Here is a 19498-nt window from a genome sequence, read left to right as displayed (position 1 = left end):
GCCATTAGTGTTATAAATTCTCCAGGTCTCCTGTTATTCGTTGAGTTTTTGAGAGTGATTTTGTATAAGATTTCAGATTTGCACCGAATAAATTACGACTTTCTAGAGAACTTTATAATCAACCTGTGCTTCGGAGGAGAAGTTCTCTTTGCAGCTTGATGCAATTCCTTTAGTGCGTCAAGCAACTTATACTCCAGTATTTGATGCCCACCTGGAGCACATTTGCACAGCCTGCCGTGTACTACTGTGTCTGCTTTCTTATGTTCTTCCTTTGCATTCAGTGTGTAACTGCTAGTGACTAGTTGTGGCTTTTAATACACGTGCCAAAGTTAGTTGGTGACATCTAGTATGGGCGCTGTTGAGCTATGCCCTGGTCTGTGCCTAGCAGAGCCATGATCCAGCCGCCTTTGCAGATGGAATTGGGATAAAAATTAGGCCTTGACATAGTGACACAGACTGTCTCCCCGACTCCTTAATTCTGAGCTTCACAGTGCTTGTAGTATTTGCAGTACTGATTCATCTGCATACGTGCAATAAATGGATGAAAATCCAAGCCTATTCAGCTTGCGCTGAAAGAGCAAAACCACAACTTGTTTTTGGTAGGTGATGCCTGTGCACAGTCTGTAATCTATACAGACTGCTTTCCTTTCTTTAATTTTATTTTATTAATCAAGTATTTATTTTATTAATCAAGTAATTAAAATGACTTATTTTTAAACACACTTTTGGATACTGTGGAAGTTATTCATTTTTAGATGGTAAATATTCTTGGTCCTTTCCGCATAAGTTTGCATTTTAATGTCAATATATTAGGATGTTTAAAGTTTTTTCCAGTTTTCGTTTTCCTGTGGTTTAACTTACGAAGCATCTGCTCACTGCTTTCTGACAGGAATCCGTGTTTTCTAGTTTGTGGTATACTGGAAGCAGGAAGGATGGTTTTGATTTTTATTTGTCATGCACGAGGAAATGAAATAAGTAGCTTAAAAACGATGCTATCTATAGACAATAACTGATGTATGAATTTTACTGATACCATCCCTTGTTCCCCCTCTTTTCCTCCGTTTCTAGATGTGTGGTCAGCGGGCTGTGTATTGGCTGAACTGTTACTAGGACAACCAATCTTTCCAGGTGACAGTGGCGTGGATCAGTTGGTGGAAATAATCAAGGTATGGAATCCTAAATGCTTCTTCGATCCCTACATTTCTTCTTGGGAATGCTATGAGAATGTGCATTGTCACGAGCTTAGCAAAGCAGCTATTCAGGCACCTTTGTGGAGCTTGTGGCATGTAAACTGTGGTAGAAACCACTTCTCAGGCGTTTTGAGAACCCGGTGGTCTTTATTTGTGTACAATAACGTGTAATGATATAGCATGTTTTAATTGTATAGTGATTTAATCTCTTACAGGGTTGCAATTTCAAGCTACTTGGAAGTAGCGCTTACATATTGAGCCAATATTTATTAACGAGCCTGATTCTCATTCTTTAAGAATCTCTTTTTTCTTTTGTTGCCTGCAATTAGTACTTGGCTATGAAAATACTTATTAAATTTCTTTGTGCCAGATACATCACACATGGAGTTTTCCTTCCCTTTCCCTGCTCTAGCTCTGTGAGGTGAAGAGTGGAAAATGGCAGGCCTGTTTTGTGGATGGAGAATCGAGACCTAAAAATGTTGGGCAAAAAGTTTCTTCCACCTAAAATAACCTGTTTTTAAAGTGAGGAAGACCGAATATTTCAGAATACATAACATTGAGATAGCACTTATGCTGCAGCTCATCTTGATTGATTTCATTTGGTAACCTGTGAATATTCAGTGACTCAAATTAGAAACGCGGCAGAGTAATTCATAGTGTAAAAACTGGCTCCCCAGCATCTCTTCGGTGTAGCTGCTGTGCCAGAGAAATAGTCTTTCCCTCCTGTCTTCTCCTCCTGTTCAGCTTCTGCAGCGAAGCTTTTGTTCTCGAGTGACCGGCCTCTTCATGACCGGCCTCGCGCTGCGTCTCGGCACTGGCCGGCCCCGACCTGTGTCCCCATGCTGGGAGCTCCCCAGCGCGGCGTGGGGCCTGAACCAGGGGGTGAGCTCAACACGGGAGCTGGGCCCAGCCTTGCTAGTCCTGTGCAGGATCTCCCGCAGCCTTTGCCTGTTCAGACTTGTTCTACTGGGAGCCTGGCTGTGTGTCCTGGAAGTTCCCCTGGTGTCCGGTGCAACTCCTGGCGTGCGGAGGCTCCACGTCCTGCACCTGCCCTTGCCCAGCCTCCCTTGGGTTCCTGCTGTGGCCGCTGGGCCTGCTCTCTTTAAAGCTCACTGGTGAAGTCGTGAGAAAAGGAATAGGGACTGCTGGAAGAAGGACTGATGATTGCATACACCAGTGTTTTTTTTTCCTTTTGGAAAGCCTCTTGGAATGGCGCAGTTCTTTCCATTGCACCCTTTTCGTGAGGTGGGAAATGGGCCCTGGAAACACCTCTGGGTGCTTGATGCCCCAAGCATCCTTCAATGAGCTGGAGTGTTTGCCCTCAGAAGTTCTCAAAAACTCCTGTTCTATCTCTGAAAAGAAAACAGGAGTTCACAGGTGTTGTCACATTTTTTCGGGACCTGTTGCGAGCAGCTGCCCTGTTTTGCTGGTGAAGGGAGAAGTGATTCGTGTCTGCAAACCTGAGAAAATGCATTTGAAGAGTTTGGGTAAATAAGGTTATTTGTAGCACAATGATAATCCTTCAAGCCCTTCGTAGCTCCTTTAGAAATCTGAGGCTCTAGCCACCTTACCAACAAATTCATAACCTTTTGCCTTAGCATTGATTTTGACCGTGTGGAGTTGCAAAAACTAGCAAATAGATGTGTAACTGGTGAGGAGTCTTCAAATGCCACTGTCGTGAATGGGTGGCAGTTTTGGGCGGACTTGTCACCGAATGGCTGCTGCTGCAGAGCTGGGGCTTTGTCTCGTGACAGCCAAAAGGGTTTCCACTGTAAAGGCTTGAACTTCCAAGAACTGGAGCTGAGGTCATGGGTTTCGCTGGGAACAAGTGTCTGAATCATTTCTTCAGGTGTAGAAAGAGGGACTCTGATCATCAAAATCTGTGTTGTTCCTGGCTTTTCATCTTCATTTGTTATGTTAGCCCTGCACGCATAGAAGTGAAGCAGACAGCTTAAATGTAGAGACAACTCCCACTGTAGAGTTATCCAGCCCTCTCTAATTGGAAAGCTACTGTAATGAGATAGTGTGTTCTAGGAAAGTCTGAAAAAAACAAATGTTGTAAACTTTAAAGTAATAACCACTAGCCAGGATGGGTAAGGAATCCACAAAGGAAGTGTGATGGAAAATGCAAATGGAAGTGGTTGGGTAGGTGGATGTTCTCCTGCCTTTGTTCTTTTTATGGAGACAGCTTAGATTCTTGGGCCACCATTGGAAGGAAAATCAGAAGATAAATAGTATGGATGGGCTGGTTTTCAGTGCAGCTGCCTGTCAAACGTTGTGTTATGAAACGTGGATTTGGCTGTTCCTAAAAGCCCTGACGTGGGGCTGTGGTGAGAATGCAGAGGGAGCTGGAAGTGCGCGAGGGGAGCGCGGGCCGGGCGGCCCAAAGCCGTGAGGAAGCGTCCTGAGGAGGTGTGTGTGAGACCTGGGCGGGGAGGCGCCCTCCTTTCAGTGCCACACTGGCCAAACTGGGAATGTCACGCTTGCCAAACTGGGAATCGGTGGGAAAGAGTACGTTTACCCCAAACGTCTGCTTGTTTTCCTTCATTCCTCTGAAGATGAAGAAAAGTCAAAATCCAGATCCTGAATTTTCCAGCTGTCAACAGGGACCCGTCCCTTCTATTAAATATCCTTTAAAACTGGGCTATAATCAAGGAATAATTGAGCATTTTTTTTACGTGTTTACAGACATTGTGAAACGTTCTCTCCCAACACCCAGCATGATGTTTAAATTTCACTCGTATTTGAAAGGTTGGTATAAAAATGGCAAACTCCTGAGAAAGCCTGGTCTCTGCAACCTCAATAGTTGAAGGCACAGCCAATTCTGCAGCATAAAAATTACCAGAAACATAAGTCTTCAGTACCACATGTTATAAAACAGTAGGTTATTTACGTTTTCGTTTAGAACGGGGTTCATTTAAAAAACTTGTTGACAGATGGTCTCCACCTCTTCCATTTGCTCCTGTAGAATATTACTATTTAAAGCTTTTTTTTATTGTAGCACAAACTTATGGTGATGTTAGATGACAGTAGGAGAAATAGAGCTGAGTGATCAGCCAAATAGCAGCAGAATTTGTAGGAATTCCAGATCGTGACCTGCAACCTGCTGCCATACAGCGACTCCCTTGGATTCGTGTTTTCTAGGTAGCTTTCTCAAAACTGTATGTCTGAAGTGTATGAACAGGGGAAGTTGACTATTTGAAACTCCCCAAAAGTGTATTTACTAGTGACATCTATCGTGACATCACAGAATCACAGAGTGGTTGAGGTTGGAAGGGACCTCTAGAGATCATCCAGTCCAACCCCCTGCTCCAGCAGGGACACCCAGAGCACGGGGCACAGGGCGGCATCCAGGCGGGTTTGGGAGATCTCCAGAGAAGGAGACTCCGCAGCCTCCCTGGGCAGCCTGTGCCAGGGCTCTGGCACCCTCACAGGGAAGAAGTTCCTCCTCACCTGGAGATGGAACTGCCTGTTTCGACTTGTACCCACTGTCCCTTGTCCTGTCTCTGGCCACCACTAAGAAGAGCTTGGCCCTTTCCTCCCTACATCCTCCCCCCAGGTACTTGCACATATTGAACAGATGCCCTCTCAGCCTTCTCTTCTCTGGGTGAGAAGAGCCTGGAGAAGCCTCCTTTGACCAGCTATCAAAAAGACAAGGTGCCGAGGAGCCCTCGTTCCCATGGAGAGCAATTCTTCTTTCCTGTTGCAAAACGAGACCCTCTGAAACACGGTGGCTTTGTTTCTAAGCTTCTCTGCTGAAAGGCTCTGCCTAATATCTTCCCCCTGCTTCCCTTGAAAACAGCGGGGGAAAGTTAGTTATAAGGATGGAACAGAGTTATCTGAGCAGCCCTGGCATGTGCCATCGTCTTTACCAGAAGTATTTTTTCCATCTGTTACAATCTGGAGTATGAGATGTGCTACCTTGCAAAGCTGGGAAATGGAGGAGATTTTTTAGTCTGCCTGAACATTATGGTTGCTCTTTGTACCAAAAAACCTCCATCTTCCTATAGTTCCCTGGGTTAGGAATGAGGCAGGGGGGAAGGTGTTAAAACATGAGCTCTGTAGTATCAGGAATCCTACCCATATGTAACTTTCTGGTCTCTGACAGTTTTACTGAGCTGAATGCTAAGTATAGGCTGCAATTATAATATATGGCTCAGACTCAAATGTCAAGGTACTATTTTGGGCTCTGTTTCTGAAATAAAATAAATCCAGTCAGAGTAGTTAATGGGGAGAGAGGAGCCGGCTCTTCCGGAGAGGCGGCGGGAGGAGGGAATGTTTGTCCTTACCGGAGACGGGCCCGCCCGGAGCGGCCGTGCGTCTGGGGGGCTCCCTTTCCTGCACATCCTCCCGCTTTGCTCCGAAAGGGACCATTCCAGCAGGGATTTTCCCTGCATCCCCATGTCGCAGCTCGGCTCCTCCGGTGCCTAATGCACTTGGCCCTTTGCAGTGCTCGCAGCAGCCGCAGCTATCTGCAAATTCAAAGGGAGCTGTCTCTGTATTGAGTTGGCTGTCATTTTGTTGGACAGGAGTGTGTTTTTGAAGGAAAGCAAAGCTAAAATATATAGATTTTTTTTTTTTTTGCCACAGGCCTCTCAAAGTATTATCTCAAAGCTCGCCTGTGTTTACAGCTGGAGGTGCCAGCACCATGAAATTTTTAAATAACTATTTGGAACACCTCGAGCAGCTCTGAAGAGGTGCAGACGTGCCCTCAAAAGTGGTAGTTAGGCTGTTTGGTAGGTCGTGCACGTGGAAGGCTTTCAGGAGCTGAGTTCCTCCTGACCTTGTACAGTTAGTTTGGGGTTTGGGTTTTTGATGGCGGGGTTTTTCATGGAGAATACCACGTAGCAGTGTAACCACAGCTTTCTGGAGGATTCTCATTAAATAACTGCCTCGTTCCCGCCACAGCTGGCTGCAGTCACTGCCAGCAGGAGTTCTGCAATCTTTGGCCTCTTATGCTTATAACTAATTTTGATGTTTTGGCCAAAAGAGAACAGGTTATCAGAGGCACCTTTATGTTTAGAGAAGTGACTATTGCAAACCTATAGCCTTTCCTTAATTGCTGGCGATACATCTAGTACTTCACCTTTGTGAACGTTGTCCCTGGAAGCCAAATGACCTGGGCAGCTTCTATGTGTTACAGGCCAAAGCCAAGGAAAAGCTTTTCAGGAAAGACCCATGAAACCTCCTTCCTTGAGTATTTTTTTCTGCTTCGACAATCCAAAGAGCATGTGTCTTCTCAGCAAGTGTATTCCTAACTGTATTCCTTAAGTGCATTCCTTGCTGGATAATGCTTCCTATTTCCATAAGAGATTTAAGAGATGATGGTGATGGAGGTTGTGCAAAGATGGAAGAGCAGGGCTGGAAGAGCTCTGGCCTCTTGTCATGTACTGCACAAAGTTCCTTTTCTCACAAGAGTTGCTTATAATCCCCTTTCTTTAGCTCGGGAGTTTAGTCTTTATTGCAGCTACGTTTTTTTCTAGGATTTATTCTGCTTTGGTTCATATCTTTTTTTTTTTTTAAGTGTCCATTTAAAAGCAAGAACAACAAAACCCATTTTTTCCCCTTGAAGTTACCACCTTTTGAAAGGCTCTCTTCAAAAGTAAATAGGATGTGTTAATCTGCATAGGCCTGAATAATTCAGTTATTGGCTCCTCCATTTCTTCAAAGCTCTCTGACCTTTCCAAGATAAAAAGAAACCTTTTTCCAAGGAGCATCTGCTCCCTAGTATTTTTCTGACTTTGTAGAGCCAGTTGTTTCATAAATTGCACTTTTTACTGCTGCTTTTCAAACAGAAATAGCAGTAAAATGTGATCTTTTTTAAAAAGAGATGATTTGTCCTTTTTGTGTGTGTGTGATAGTATGATAGCTGTTTATCCCCTCACTACTCAAATGAATTCCTTCTTAATACACCCAAAACTCAGTGTAAGTCACTGCAGTAAACATAAAAATCAGGTAGCAAGCATTGCTTCCGGATTTGTTACCCACTGCTTACTGCAGTGTTAGAACCAAGCCTTCCACCTGTGTACAAGACAGTTTCATAGCTTGCCACCTTACCCCATGCTTGTTTCTGGATCTTGATTTGAATTTGTCTGCTTCTCTGAAATTCCCCTCCTATTTTAAATATCCCACAGCTCCTAGATTCTTTAAAATTCCTTCTTCCTACGTCCTTCTCTTTCCGCTTCATTTGTGTCCCAGTCTGCTTGCGCTCAGCATGGTGTGAGAGCACCTAGAGTGCAGTGACCCAAGCTTTTCATGCTAGAGAGAACCACATAAATACACTGGGGTCGATTAATGTAGGTCAGTTTTCAATTTGCACTGTGACTATGCCACTCAAAGCATGTATGACTGATGGGTCCAGCTCTCCTTTCTGGGAGCAAATATGATCCGTCTCCTGTACCTTCCTTCCTCTGCCTTCGTAAGAGCTTAAGCACTGTTGCCTGCTTCTGGCAACTCAGCTTTTTAACAGGCAAGTGATTATTTTAACAGGCAAGTGATTATTTTTAAAGCAGTTTCTATGGTGTTGGATTGGGATGGTTTATGGAGCTTGGTTTCTTTTGCAGGTGCGGTGCTACCACCTTTTAGGAGGGCTGCCAAGTGTCTTTCTGTCTGATTACGCTGCTTCTTGGGCAATATGTCTTTGTGATGTTAACAAAATTGTCCTCTGTGGAAAATTAGGAAAGCTCCTTCCTTTACATCTTTGTGTAGGGCTTTGTCCCTGAAATGGGCCTGGCTACATTCAGGGTCATTTTTCACACTGGAAGTTTTTCCTGTTGGAAATGACTGATCCCTGTGAGAAGCACTAGTGCCTCCCATTCAAAGGCCCACCTCATCCCAGAAATCATTCACATTCAGGTCAGTGCATCTGGGAATGTCGCATAACTGGAGAGCACTGCACAAATCAAGGAGAACACTAAGTCAGGGTTACCAAGAAAAGTAGGATTTGGGATAGGTAATCCGATGCTAAGATATTTCTATGCTCTCCACTATTATATTAAATACCAAAAGCGTGGATGTTTGTTCTCTGGAGGGCTGGGTCGGTGTTGAAGCCCAGTTTGGGGCTTCCTGAGAAAAGGGGAGATGATGGGCCGTGCATCTGATAGCTGGGAGACAGTGCTGAAACTGGGGCATTTTACTAGAATGCCCCTTTTTGGTTTCATTTAGTGAACGGAAAAGACACAGAAAGGGCAAAAAGAAAAAAGACCTTGGAAGTAGGGAGCTCGTTTCCTCCAAGAGCTCTCGTATTTAAGCATCAGATGCTCCCATTCCTTAGTCTTGCTGCTGAGGAGGCCCTTGCGGGTGCAAGAGCTGAGGTTTGTGCCTGAGCTTTGTGCCCTTTCCTCGTTCCCGGGGCTCCAGCCTCAAGGGAGCTGCCGCTCCCTCCCCTCCCGAGGAGCTCCCCGTGTTTTGGGAGCCGTGGGTTGCCTGTGGGGCCTCCCGTGCAGCCCTGCTTGCCTGTCTGTGCTCAGTTTTCTCCGAGTCTTACAAGCAGCCTTTAACGAAAGGTGTTTTCTCTGTGTGGCCACTCTGGATCAGAGCAGCTGCGGGAAATGAGCCAGTTTCCTGAATTCCGGCTCTAGGAGAAACGCGATCTTTGCTGCTGCTTAGGAAAGTTACTGGAGAAAAGTTTCCTTCCAAAGCTCCAAAAGTTGGGAAGGGAGGAGGGGCAAGAAGACGTGCTGCCTTTTCAACAACTGCTGTTTACGCGCAGGAAATGGTAGAACGTAAGGAGAAGTGGTGATAGAGCAGCACAACTGCCTTGTGATTCTCTCAAGACGGGAATTTAATCCGGAAAACATCTGAGGTTTCGGAAAGGGCTTTAGCCCTGGACTGGGCTGCAAATGCAGTTTGCGGCTGTGAAGTTGAGCCTGTTTTAGAAGTGGGAAGCTTGGAACACGCTGCCGTGGCCACCGCTCCGAGCTGCTCTTGCCAGCCAGGGACCGGAGCAGCCTGCCGGAAAACCGGCCCGGAGAGGGCACTTTGGCAGTCCACTTTCCCCGCTAAAAACAGCAGCAAAATGCAGGGTAGCCCACGAAACACCCCGTTTTTGTCAGTTGAGCAAATCTGAAGTTTTGGGAGCGGGGCAAAATCCGGAGTTTTAAACAGCAGCCCTTCGTTTTTAGGGTGGCTGGGGTTGAAATCCTCAGCAGTGCTCAGAAGGCAGCAGCTGCCTGATCGCCCGTTCCGTAGGACTCATCAGGGGAGAACTCCGTTATCCAAGATACACTTCTCTCAGAGATTGGGAGGCCTTTTCCTCATTTTCCCTTTTTTTTCCCCCCTGCTGCATATTTAAAAGGTTGCAAGGTTGCTAGTTTGTGTGTCCGTTTTGCAGCTCCTGTTTTAAATCACAGAAGGAGACTCGTGTTTTAAATCCCAGAACAAGGGAGCAAGTTTCTTTCGTGATAACCCGGCATTAGCTTCTTAGTTGTGTGGATTTGCTGAAGAGCGGCACTTGGCGAGTGAAAATGTTCACTGATACCAGAATATACAGTAAAATAGGTGGTTAAATCACAAGATGGAGCGCTAGCAAAATGTTGTACGTTGCTTTCTGATGGTGTCAGTGCAGAGGGGGTTATGAGTCAACAGCATCCTGCCTAGCAAGGGGTTAGAGCAGCCCCTTCTCCGTGCTCTGGCCTTCTCCATAGCGTGAGGGAACACCAGGCAAATGTAACCTGCTAACGGGGAGGTTTTGGGGAAATTGGTGTGGAGTTTTTAATTAGTAGCATCAAATGGGGCTCTGGAGACTAATGCCAACTGAACAGTAAGCCCCCATGCCATATTGTCCTGCTTATTCCCTGAAAGGATTTCCAGAATCCTGTCAGAACCTCTTCACCCCTCCAAGGTGATGTACAGCTGTGTTCTGTCTCTTGCACAACTACTGGTTTATGCCTATAGACGATGGCATGCAGCTTCTGAGAACAAAGAGTACAGATTTATAACAGTAAAATGCAGGTGTAGGTTTGTTGTAGGTGCTTCCAGGTTAGCTTTAAACTACTTTTTTCTTGTGAATGTGCATGAGAAGAGTCCGTTTCTAATAAGCTCATCAGGGGGCTGTTGCTAATGGCTATTAAAACACAGGCTGATCCTTAATCAGCCATATGCAGTGAGCTAGGAGCTCTGAAGGTGCTCAGCAGTGCTGGTTTCTAACACTCTAATTAAAGTGAAATCTCGTTCCTCTTGAAGTATTGCTGGCTTGGAGAGAGTCATGAATTCCATGGCGAAGTCTGAGAGAATGAAGTTGTTGACACTTGCCTTGGAGCATGAACCGAATTGCAGCCTGGAGGCCAGTAAAGTTTGGGGAAATGTTCAGTTCTCGGCCCTCTGTTAATTAATTGGCTGTACAGATTGATCTCAGTTAAGTTGCCTCTGTGTGTAATGGGTTGTGCTGTGCTTATCGTGTGAACCTGCAAACATGAAGTGCCTGAAAACATATTTTTTTGTCTCTTTCTAGGTCCTGGGGACGCCTACAAGGGAGCAAATTAGAGAAATGAATCCAAACTATACTGAATTCAAATTCCCTCAGATTAAGGCACATCCATGGACTAAGGTGAGTCTTTATGAATTGGATAATAAAGACGTGGGCTGAAAGTAAAAATTCATGGATTAAGTTGGATTATTTAGTCTCTTGGTGGCTTTCAGTCTAACCTGGGTGCCTTTAACTAAGCTGTAGACCCAGTAGCTCTTGATGTAGGTCAGGAAGAAGATATGGAAGCAGTGCACTGTTGGTCTGCTTTTTCATGTTTTCTACAGTTCTTTTTGCTTCTTTTTATTTATTTATTATTTTATATTTGTGGCAACTTGCAGTATACCTAAACCCTGTCATGCTGCAGCTCTCAGTGTGCCCAAGAAAGCGTCCCACTGGTGTGTGTGGCACTTTTGTAATGCTGTTACTCAACGTGGCAGTGACGGTTGCCAGTCACTTTGCTAACTAATCCTCTCATGAATACAACTATACTTGCAGTCTGATATTTTGGGGGGCAAGGTCATTTTTCTTGGAGTTTCTTTTAAGGTGGTTCTTGTCATCCACCTTTGAAAAGGAGAAATACTGACTCTATCATAAGAAACTGCCAGCATTAGAACAAATATAGTGCCACACAATTAGGCTGTCCTCTATCCTCTGCATGTGGAGGAATGAAGGATATTTGAGGGTACCAGCTGATGATTTAATTAGCGTCCTGGGAGTGCAATAAGTTAAATATTGAGTCTGAAGCAGTTGGAGCACGGGTGGTTAATAGCTTTGTTTTACTGCTTGAGAACTGATGCTATAGTCACAGTATGTTCTTACCATGTCTTAACCGCCCTGGTTCTCCTCTACCAGGAATGCAGAGTGTTTGCATGGAAGTGCTGCCTTCCTAGTGTAGCACGTGCCCAGTTCAGGTACCTGGGGACCAATATTCATTCTCTCTGGTGGTAGAAAGCTCTGCAGACAGATGCATAGAGCCAAAGCCGGGTCTTTGGGAGCACATCCCAGGTGTGTGTTAGGGACCTGCGTGGCCAGGCCCTGCGAGTCGCTGGGTTTTGTCAGGGATTCTCCAGTGAGCTCTGTGCCCCTTTATTTGCCTTCGCTCCAATAATCCTTGGTTTCCGTATCTAGGTGCTAGCTATGGGCTGGTTAAGGGATTTCCAATAGTCTGAGAGGTCAGTAAATCCCATAAAGCTGTTTAATATCTTACATTATCAGGAAAGAGGGGGAAATTAGGGCCAATCCCTGGCAGTTGGTGTCTTCTGTTTCAGATTTTATCCCGGTAGTAGCTGCAAAATAAAACCCCAAGCCTTATAGCAGTGAATTCTAGCATTGCATCTGAATCCTTTCTGTGAAGGTGTTCTGAATTCAGGGAGTTTAAGTCAATATGCAGTGATAGAGAGGTGCTAAGATGTTCCATAATATACGAGTTAAACATCTAAGCTGGCTCTGCAATTTGTCTTCCACACAAGGAGTCTTCAGGATTATCCGTACACCCTTCATGTCCTGCTGTCCTTCCAGCAGACGTGGCCTCATGGAGCAAGCACATTGCTTCTGTTGCACCCTGTGCGTAAGGGAGTGCCTTTTTTCCTCATTCCACAGAGTTACAAGCGAAACCAAGTCAGCCATAAGGAGTTGGGAGGCACAGAATGGTTTGTGAGAGCCACATTGCAGCTTCTTATTCTCCATTTGCTCTGCAGCCAGTTCTTCCTCGTGCCAGTATAGCGTCCGGTCAGGGTTCCTGCATTCGGGGTGCGTTATACTTAGGAGATGTGTGCTTTGCTTACTGTTCAAACACTACATTAGCAAATGGGATTATCCAGTAAGATCCTGGTCATAGTGCTCGTTCTCTCCCTGTATTCTTTCTAAAAATTCTCTCAGCATTTTGATGTTAGGCCATCAAAGATTTAAGTAAATAGCAATAATATGTAGAACTGGTCTTCCTCACCCAGCTGTGTTGATGGAAAATCTAGTGGCAGAGACATAGGAATGCATTTCATCCTGGAGTTTCTATATCTGAGGACTGAAAAGCATGATTAGAAGCCGGCAGAGGTGGTAGCAGAGGTCCAGTGTGATGAGAGCACAAGGAAGGGCTCTCAGTTTGAAAGTGCAGCTATTCTTCGTTGTAACAAAGCATGCAATTAGAGTGTCAGGACTTGAACGCTAGGAGATTCAGTCCCCAAAGCACAATTTTTTGTCATGTAAACTAATAAATTACTGGATATTACAGTAGTTAGAAGGCTTGGTTGTGGGTTTGTTTTTTTTTTCTTTCAGTAGACGGGAGGACCCAGCAGATGATTAGAAGGTGGGTTTTTTGCATGAAAACCTTGCAGACAGCCAGTCCTCAACATGTTTGAGAAAAGGGTTGCTGCAGATACATGTGGACTTCTCTTGGAAGTGCCTGTTTCCACTCTGCTCTCTGGGGATTTTGCAGCGGGCTGCGTTGGTGGTTTCTTTCTGAATACCCCAGTAGCACTGTGAACTGGTTGCTGTTGTCTGCTAGATGAATAGCAATGACTTACTCTTACTGTAGGCCTATGGTTTTCTTTTTCAGTTTTGGAGAAATTCCTTCAGCTTGAGCAAGGCAACTCCATCCGGGTGGATAATCTCTCAGATTTAGCTTGAGGTTTAGATTGGATTCTGAGTGCAAAGTTTGTTGAAAGTGGTGGTCTGCCTTCATACATGGAGCTTGGAGTTTTCAAAAGAAATGCACTGGCGTCGTCTATAGACAGTATTAATATTTAATATGATAAAGTAGTGTGACAAAAGATATCTCAAATTAGCAAGGATCTTTCGCCTTAGACTGGGAGGGAATCCAAGAGAACAATAAAAATACTTTTGTGCTGCAGCAGAAAAGGTGAGATTACACTGTGGACTGATCGTCTTCAATCCATGGGCAATTTGAGAGCGAGGTGCTCCTGCACTGGATTAATCTCTGTCTCTCAGCATAAAACATCATGTAATTCAGTGCATCACTCACTATCAAAGAATAAGAAAACCTAAACCCTCTGGGAGTGTTTCTTCTTAACTGGACTTCCCCCTGCTTCCCCTGCCCCTTCATTAGGAGATACTTCTAATTTCTTCTCGAGCATTTCTCTTCATAGGAGAGGGCTGTTTAATCCAGGAATCGAACTGTTCTTGACGAGACCTCATTTTGTCTTCACCGAGTATAGACCAGTTGGTACTCACGGAGGTGCATCCCACTGCTGGTCTGCCTTGATCTGCCAAGAGCACTAAGTTAGAAGGGTAGCAAGGTTTGGAGAGGACAGTAGTATCCTTTTTGGGCTCAGCTGATGCACTTCTAAAAAGTGGACAGGCTTTCGACACACAATCTCGTCTTCAATCTTAGTTCGTGTCTGAAAGCCTGCCCTCTTTTTCCATCTGTATCAGCCAGTCCAATAAAAGCTACGACCCTTTGGAAAGCGTTTGCTGCTGTTTTTACAAGATGAGAGTTTTGCTCTGTGTGTTTCAGACACGTCAGCTCCTTGAGCTTCTCACTCGTTCAAAGCAAACGGCTCTTTGCTACTAATCTCTGAACTTTTTTCTTGTCTTCTGAACAAGTTTCATCTGTTCATTTTATAATCTTGAGAATAGAAAACTGAAGAAAATCCGAGGTTGAATCCCAGATTGAACTTGATAGGGTTGTTGAAGTTGTGCTTTTAGTTTTCTCCTAAACTTCTGGCCCTTTTGGAGGAGAGTGGGGCAGTGAGGTGGGGGAAGGAACGTGTAAATGTATAAGGCTGTTAGCTTTGCTTTGCTTATCACGGGCCCTTTACAGCAGGCCCATATCCTGGCGTTGCTCAGATGCTGCCTGCGTGTTTCAAACCCTTTGGGCTGTGTGAACAGAGACCCCAGCACAATTCTTTCCCAGATAGTGTGCACAGAAAGGTGCCAGTCGCCCCATGGCGTGCCAGTTCTCGCCCCCTTCCCTCCTCCCACCACCCTTGCTAGGAGAGCTTCTCAGTCACTTGGCAGTAAATGTAAGGTAGTCAGGTAGTTTAGGCCGCTTCTACATGGCCGAGATGACCGTGTATTTTTCCGACCCTGTTTTTTTTCCACCTTTGCACTTTGTCACAAGTGGGCACTGTCATAAACCGGCTTGCCTGCTGAGCTGCGAGCGTGCCCGTGGTTCACCGTGGCAGAACGTCTCGACTGGTGCCGTCAGCCGAGGCTGATGCAGCTGGTCGTTGGTGCCCTCTGCCTCGTCTCCGTTGTGCAGGCAGGGCAGCCGTTGCCACCCGGCGCGGTGCAGCCCGTGTCTCCCAGCGCCCCATCACCTAGGGGCGCTCCGGCCTCCCCTGTCCCGGTGACACCGCCGGGGGTGTTGGCGCTTCCTCCCTCCGCGGAGCTTTCACGTCTCCGTCACGGCACAGCCGAGCGGGCAGGGTCCCTCCAGCTTCCCCTCTTTCGGGATTTTTGCAGTCGGAAGGGCTCTTCTCTCCATATCCCCAAGCTCAGCTACTGTAGATGAAGGTGAAATTTCAAGCTCTAGCTCATAGGCCTCCTGGAGCTGCTCCAGAGCCGTTGGCCGGGCCTGGTTACAGGTGGAGGGTTGTGGGGAACCACAGTCGTGGATTACAGAGTAGCTTTGGATTTTGTCTTGGAGAATTTTTTTTGCAAGAAATAAAGTGGAGAATGAGTATAAAATTTTTGGCAAATGCTTTCATCCAAGTATCTCTTGCATATGTGTGTACATTTTGCATACGTCTTACTAATGGCTGGTCCTTGGCTTATATTTTTTCTACAGCAGCAGCTAATCTTGTCTTCTCCCCACTCTGGGCTTGGAACACAGGCTCTGGTCTCGCTCATGGGCCCTTTTTTTTGCCCCCCTCCAGAACCTCTTTCACATCTTGGGTCTTACCCCAGCCATCCCGGTTCTTGCCTGGGTTTTAAGCAGGTTGTTTTGCTTGTATTGCCTCCAAGTGCCTGCTCATACTCCGGATTTGAAGAAGAATACCAAACAGTAAAATGGATCAATAGACAACACATTTTGTCACTTCTAATTATAGCTGATGACAAAAGAAAATAAAAATTCTTTCATCGGCAGTCTAATAAATATCCTCACATTAGAAGTAAAAACAAAAGCTCTTCTTTCTGAGCCTGACTCCTGACTTTTTCCTAGGGTTGCCAAGGTACAGCGGAGGCTGGCAAGCTCTTTGGGTGCAGTTGCATGCTTGGCTTAAAGGCGAGGTGAAGCGGGGCCTGCCGTGCCGCCGCCGCGCGCTCTCGGCGTTGGTGTCGCTGCCAAAGCTGCCCCCAGGCCAGCACTGGGGCCCGGCGTGGGCTCCCATCCCGTGGCCGTCCACTCAGGGAGTGTTTGGGGGCAAGCAGGGAGCGGAGCCGCGTGGGGGGCCCGAGCCGCGTGTCCCGGCGTGGGGCGCACGCGGGGGAATCCGTGTGCCCGCTTCGCTCCCGGGAACACCATCCTCCCGCTTCCCACCAGCTCCGTGATGGCTTTTCAGGCAAAGAATGAAAGCGGCTCTGCTGGAGAGCAGCTTCCCCAAAACGAAACAGTCTGGCAAGTCCCAAGTTTCCCAGCTCCTTGTCTCAGAGCAGGGGTTTCTGGCACTGGAAATCTCTCATCTCCGCCTCGCTCATGAGAACAGAAGCCAGGTTTGTCGGGTGAGGAGTTACCTGCCTCCGCTCAATTTGAAGGCAGTAAAGAAAGTGCAGCCTAACAGCAAATCAGGGAGCCTTCGGGAGCACTGAGAAACACCTCGCAGCAGCGCAGCGGTGTTGACAACGGCACGGCGACGTTGACCTGTCTTCTGCAGCGAGCCACCTGCTTGGCCAGGGCGCTGCAGCCCCGCCGTGCCGGCTGTCCTGGAGGCTGGCCGGTAGATGTTCTTGGGGGGTTCTCCTGGAGAAGAAAGGGAGTTGCTGAGCTCTGCTTAGCTTTGTTGCCTTCTTTTAGCGCTTCCTAGACGCAGGGCATGCGCAGGGCAGCAAATTTCAGTTCATTCTCTTTTCAGCAAGTGCTCAATGGAAGCAGCCCAGTAACGAGTGTGTGGTCTCAACAAGACATAGCTTTGGAGACAGGTTTCTGGTTCCCTTCCCAGCTCAGCGTTGGCTCATTTGTGAGCCACTTAACCCTTCTGTCTTTATTTCATTTTCCCTGTCTGTGCTATTGCCAGGGATTTTTAGGACTGGCAAAGCACTTGCTCTTTCTGTGATGCTCTTTAGAAAAATAGGGGGGAGGTAGATTTAATCAGGGGGGAAGTGGTGAGGGGAGGGATTATATACAAGTTAAAATTACTCCCAATAGCAGTGAGCTTTATGCGCTTCAGAATAGCAACATCAAGTACTTCAGAAAACCTGCTTTCAAATTCTTAAACTCTGAAAACAAGATTTATTCCAAGGGCAGAGCTTCTGCCTGAGCTTTGCGTTGCCTTGGGTCAGGTGAAGCTCAGTGCTAACATTACTCTCTTCCATGTGTCTCTCTTCCTTTACTCTTTTTTTTTTTCTTTTTTTTTAAATGAATGTGTCTTGATTATCCTAAGGCTCATTATGTGAAACTTGTGCAATTGAAATGTTGCTTCATGTCCTAAGGTGACACTAATTCTATTGTGTGATTATATTTAAGAAAAGAAAAAAAAGCTTTAAGGGTCATGTCCTGTGCCTGACAGCTTTGATCACCGGTAACCAGGGCAAGCTGTTGCTTGAAGGGAGGAGCTTTCCCTGTTACCTAATATTGAAATATTTCCAAAAAAGACTTAATCACCTTCCTTCCTTCCCCTGTCTGGGGCATGTGCCGTCAAAAACGCGCTTGCAGCCCGAGCGGAGATGCGCCCAGACTGTCAGCCCGAAGCGCTGCTGTGGGTGGTTCTTGGCAAAACACGAGTCTCCGGAGCCGGCGAGGCAATTTTTAACTGCGGTGTCATCAACTTGATGTGTTAGCAGCAGATGTCACTTCAGTAAAGGCCCTGCTCGCTCGGGGAGCGCGGCGCGCCGGCAGCGCCCGCGGCGGGCACGCGAGACGCGCCGCGGCGGCGGCGGGCATCCAGTCACCTCCTGAAATACCCGCTGGTGAGAAGAGCACCACGGTGCAACCCGGGGGAGCATTGGGCTTGGTTAGGCCGAGACGACGGAGCTCCGTGTCGTGCCTGGAAAGTGTGGCCGGAGAGCGGCCACCGGTGAAAGCCGGACCTGGCTAAAACGGCGCTCGGCCCTTGCCCTGCGTGGGCTGGTTTGGGGCCTGAGGGCTGGTGTGAGCACAGCACAAGAGGAGTGGCTTGGACTCTCCGTCCTTCTCCTTAACCATGCAGAAAAATGGTCAAGTTCAGAAAAGGCCAGTAGCAACTGTTGTAATTTACTAAGATGAGACACGAATGCTCTGCTTGTGTACCGAGAGTTCATCCCAATTCAAGGCATTTGGGGATGGGAAGGGAGTGGCGTAGCAGAGGTGCCTAAACGTGGTAATTATTCTGAAAACACACTGAAGGTGGTGGTAGTGCCTCAGAAATGAGGAGGAACCTGCGTTAAAAAACCAGACTGATAGCAGCCTAGCTTAGAAAAGGAGGGGAAGCAGCAACAACTCTGATAATGCCTGAAAACAGGAGGGACTTGCACCCTCCCTCGGCCCTGCGGTGAGGTACTCATCCCTTGGGATTTGGGGGAGGAGGAGGGGTTAGTCATTTAAAAGAAAATAATGAAAAGTTGTGGTTTTGGATGAGTCAGCATTTCCATTCTACGTGATCACGCAGATTTTTGACACTCGTCCAAAAAACCTGCAACGTGGGTCTCAGCCTGAAATCCATTTGCTTTGCAGAGACGAGAGGTTTTGAGTTACTCAAGTGCAAATTTTCCTTGAAGAGTGTTGGATGTAAAGGCGTTTATTTTGCATTTGTTTATCTCCAAAACAGGTTCATTTTTTAAAATGAAAGCTTGAGCCTTCAGTCCCTCGGGCGGGCCAGTAGCCCTTGCAAAAAGGTCTTGTTTCATTTTAGAAAAATGAACTGCTGCGCAGGTGGGGTAGTACTTGATTGCTTTAAAAGTTCCTGTCAGTGTTTTATTTTTGTTTGTGGCATTGCTGTGCATTTTGCCCGGCCATATTTAGTCTGCATACTAAATGTTAGTCCGCCCAAACACTTTACTTTGTGCACTTAGCTTTTTTCCTTTTTTTTTTTTTTTTTTCCTTTTCATTTTCCTTTTGCTTTCACCCAGGTGTATTTTAGACCGAGCTAGACTTCGCTCTGATGGGCCGGCTTTTAGTCCGTGCACTACATTTTAGTCCGCAGACTAAAAAGAATCCGCGGATTATTGACTAAAAGCGGTTCCCTCACCGAGAACTACACGGCGGACGGAAGCCTCGCGGCGACGGCGGATCCGAGGGGCCTTCGCAGCGAAGGGCAAGTCCTGCCGCCCGTCCCGTGCCGTGCCGTGCCGTCCCGCCGCGCCGACGGCAGGTCGCCCTCGCTCGCCGCCGCGCCGGCGGCCTCCCGTGTAGTTCTCGGTGGGCGAATTGGGCAGGATTTCTTGGCGGGACCGTGTGGAAGTAGGAGAGCCAGAAGGGCGCAGGGTTTCCGCTTTCGTTTTTCTTTCTTCCTTTCTTTCTTTTTTGTATTTTTGTTTCAGTGCGTTATTCCAAAGCAAGGAGGGGAGGCAGATTGAGAGAAAAGAGGGGGGGGGGGGAAAAAAAGAATAAAGTCAAGGGTGCGATGGCAGGAGGGGGAAGAAAATGGTAGGGAGCAATTGAGGCCATACCCGCACTCCTGAGGTGGTCTGTCCAGTTCCTGAAGCATCCTAAAGAGATCACGTCAGCCAACAAAATCCATTGGTGGGGAAGTCAATCCAGAATGGAGAATAATCCGCGGCGGCCTGAGGCACTCGTAGCTCACGCAAATTT

At 46.9% G+C, this 19498-nt stretch overlaps 1 protein-coding gene across 1 annotated transcript in view; it reads left to right on the top strand.

Annotated features, from left to right (window-relative positions):
• GSK3B (glycogen synthase kinase 3 beta) overlaps positions 1 to 19498 on the top strand; it is a 120117-nt gene that overhangs the window by 88138 nt on the left and 12481 nt on the right. The window contains exons 7-8 of the mRNA XM_026050332.1: positions 1069 to 1166; positions 10642 to 10737. Coding sequence (XP_025906117.1) covers positions 1069 to 1166; positions 10642 to 10737 — 194 coding nt within the window. The remainder of the gene's footprint in view (positions 1 to 1068; positions 1167 to 10641; positions 10738 to 19498) is intronic.

Source organism: Nothoprocta perdicaria, unplaced genomic scaffold, assembly GCF_003342845.1.
Source record: "Nothoprocta perdicaria isolate Ctin4 unplaced genomic scaffold, notPer1 scaffold_68, whole genome shotgun sequence".
Lineage (NCBI taxonomy): Eukaryota > Metazoa > Chordata > Aves > Tinamiformes > Tinamidae > Nothoprocta > Nothoprocta perdicaria.
Note: the sequence above shows the minus strand (reverse complement) of the source record. Positions and strands in the feature narration are given on the sequence as shown.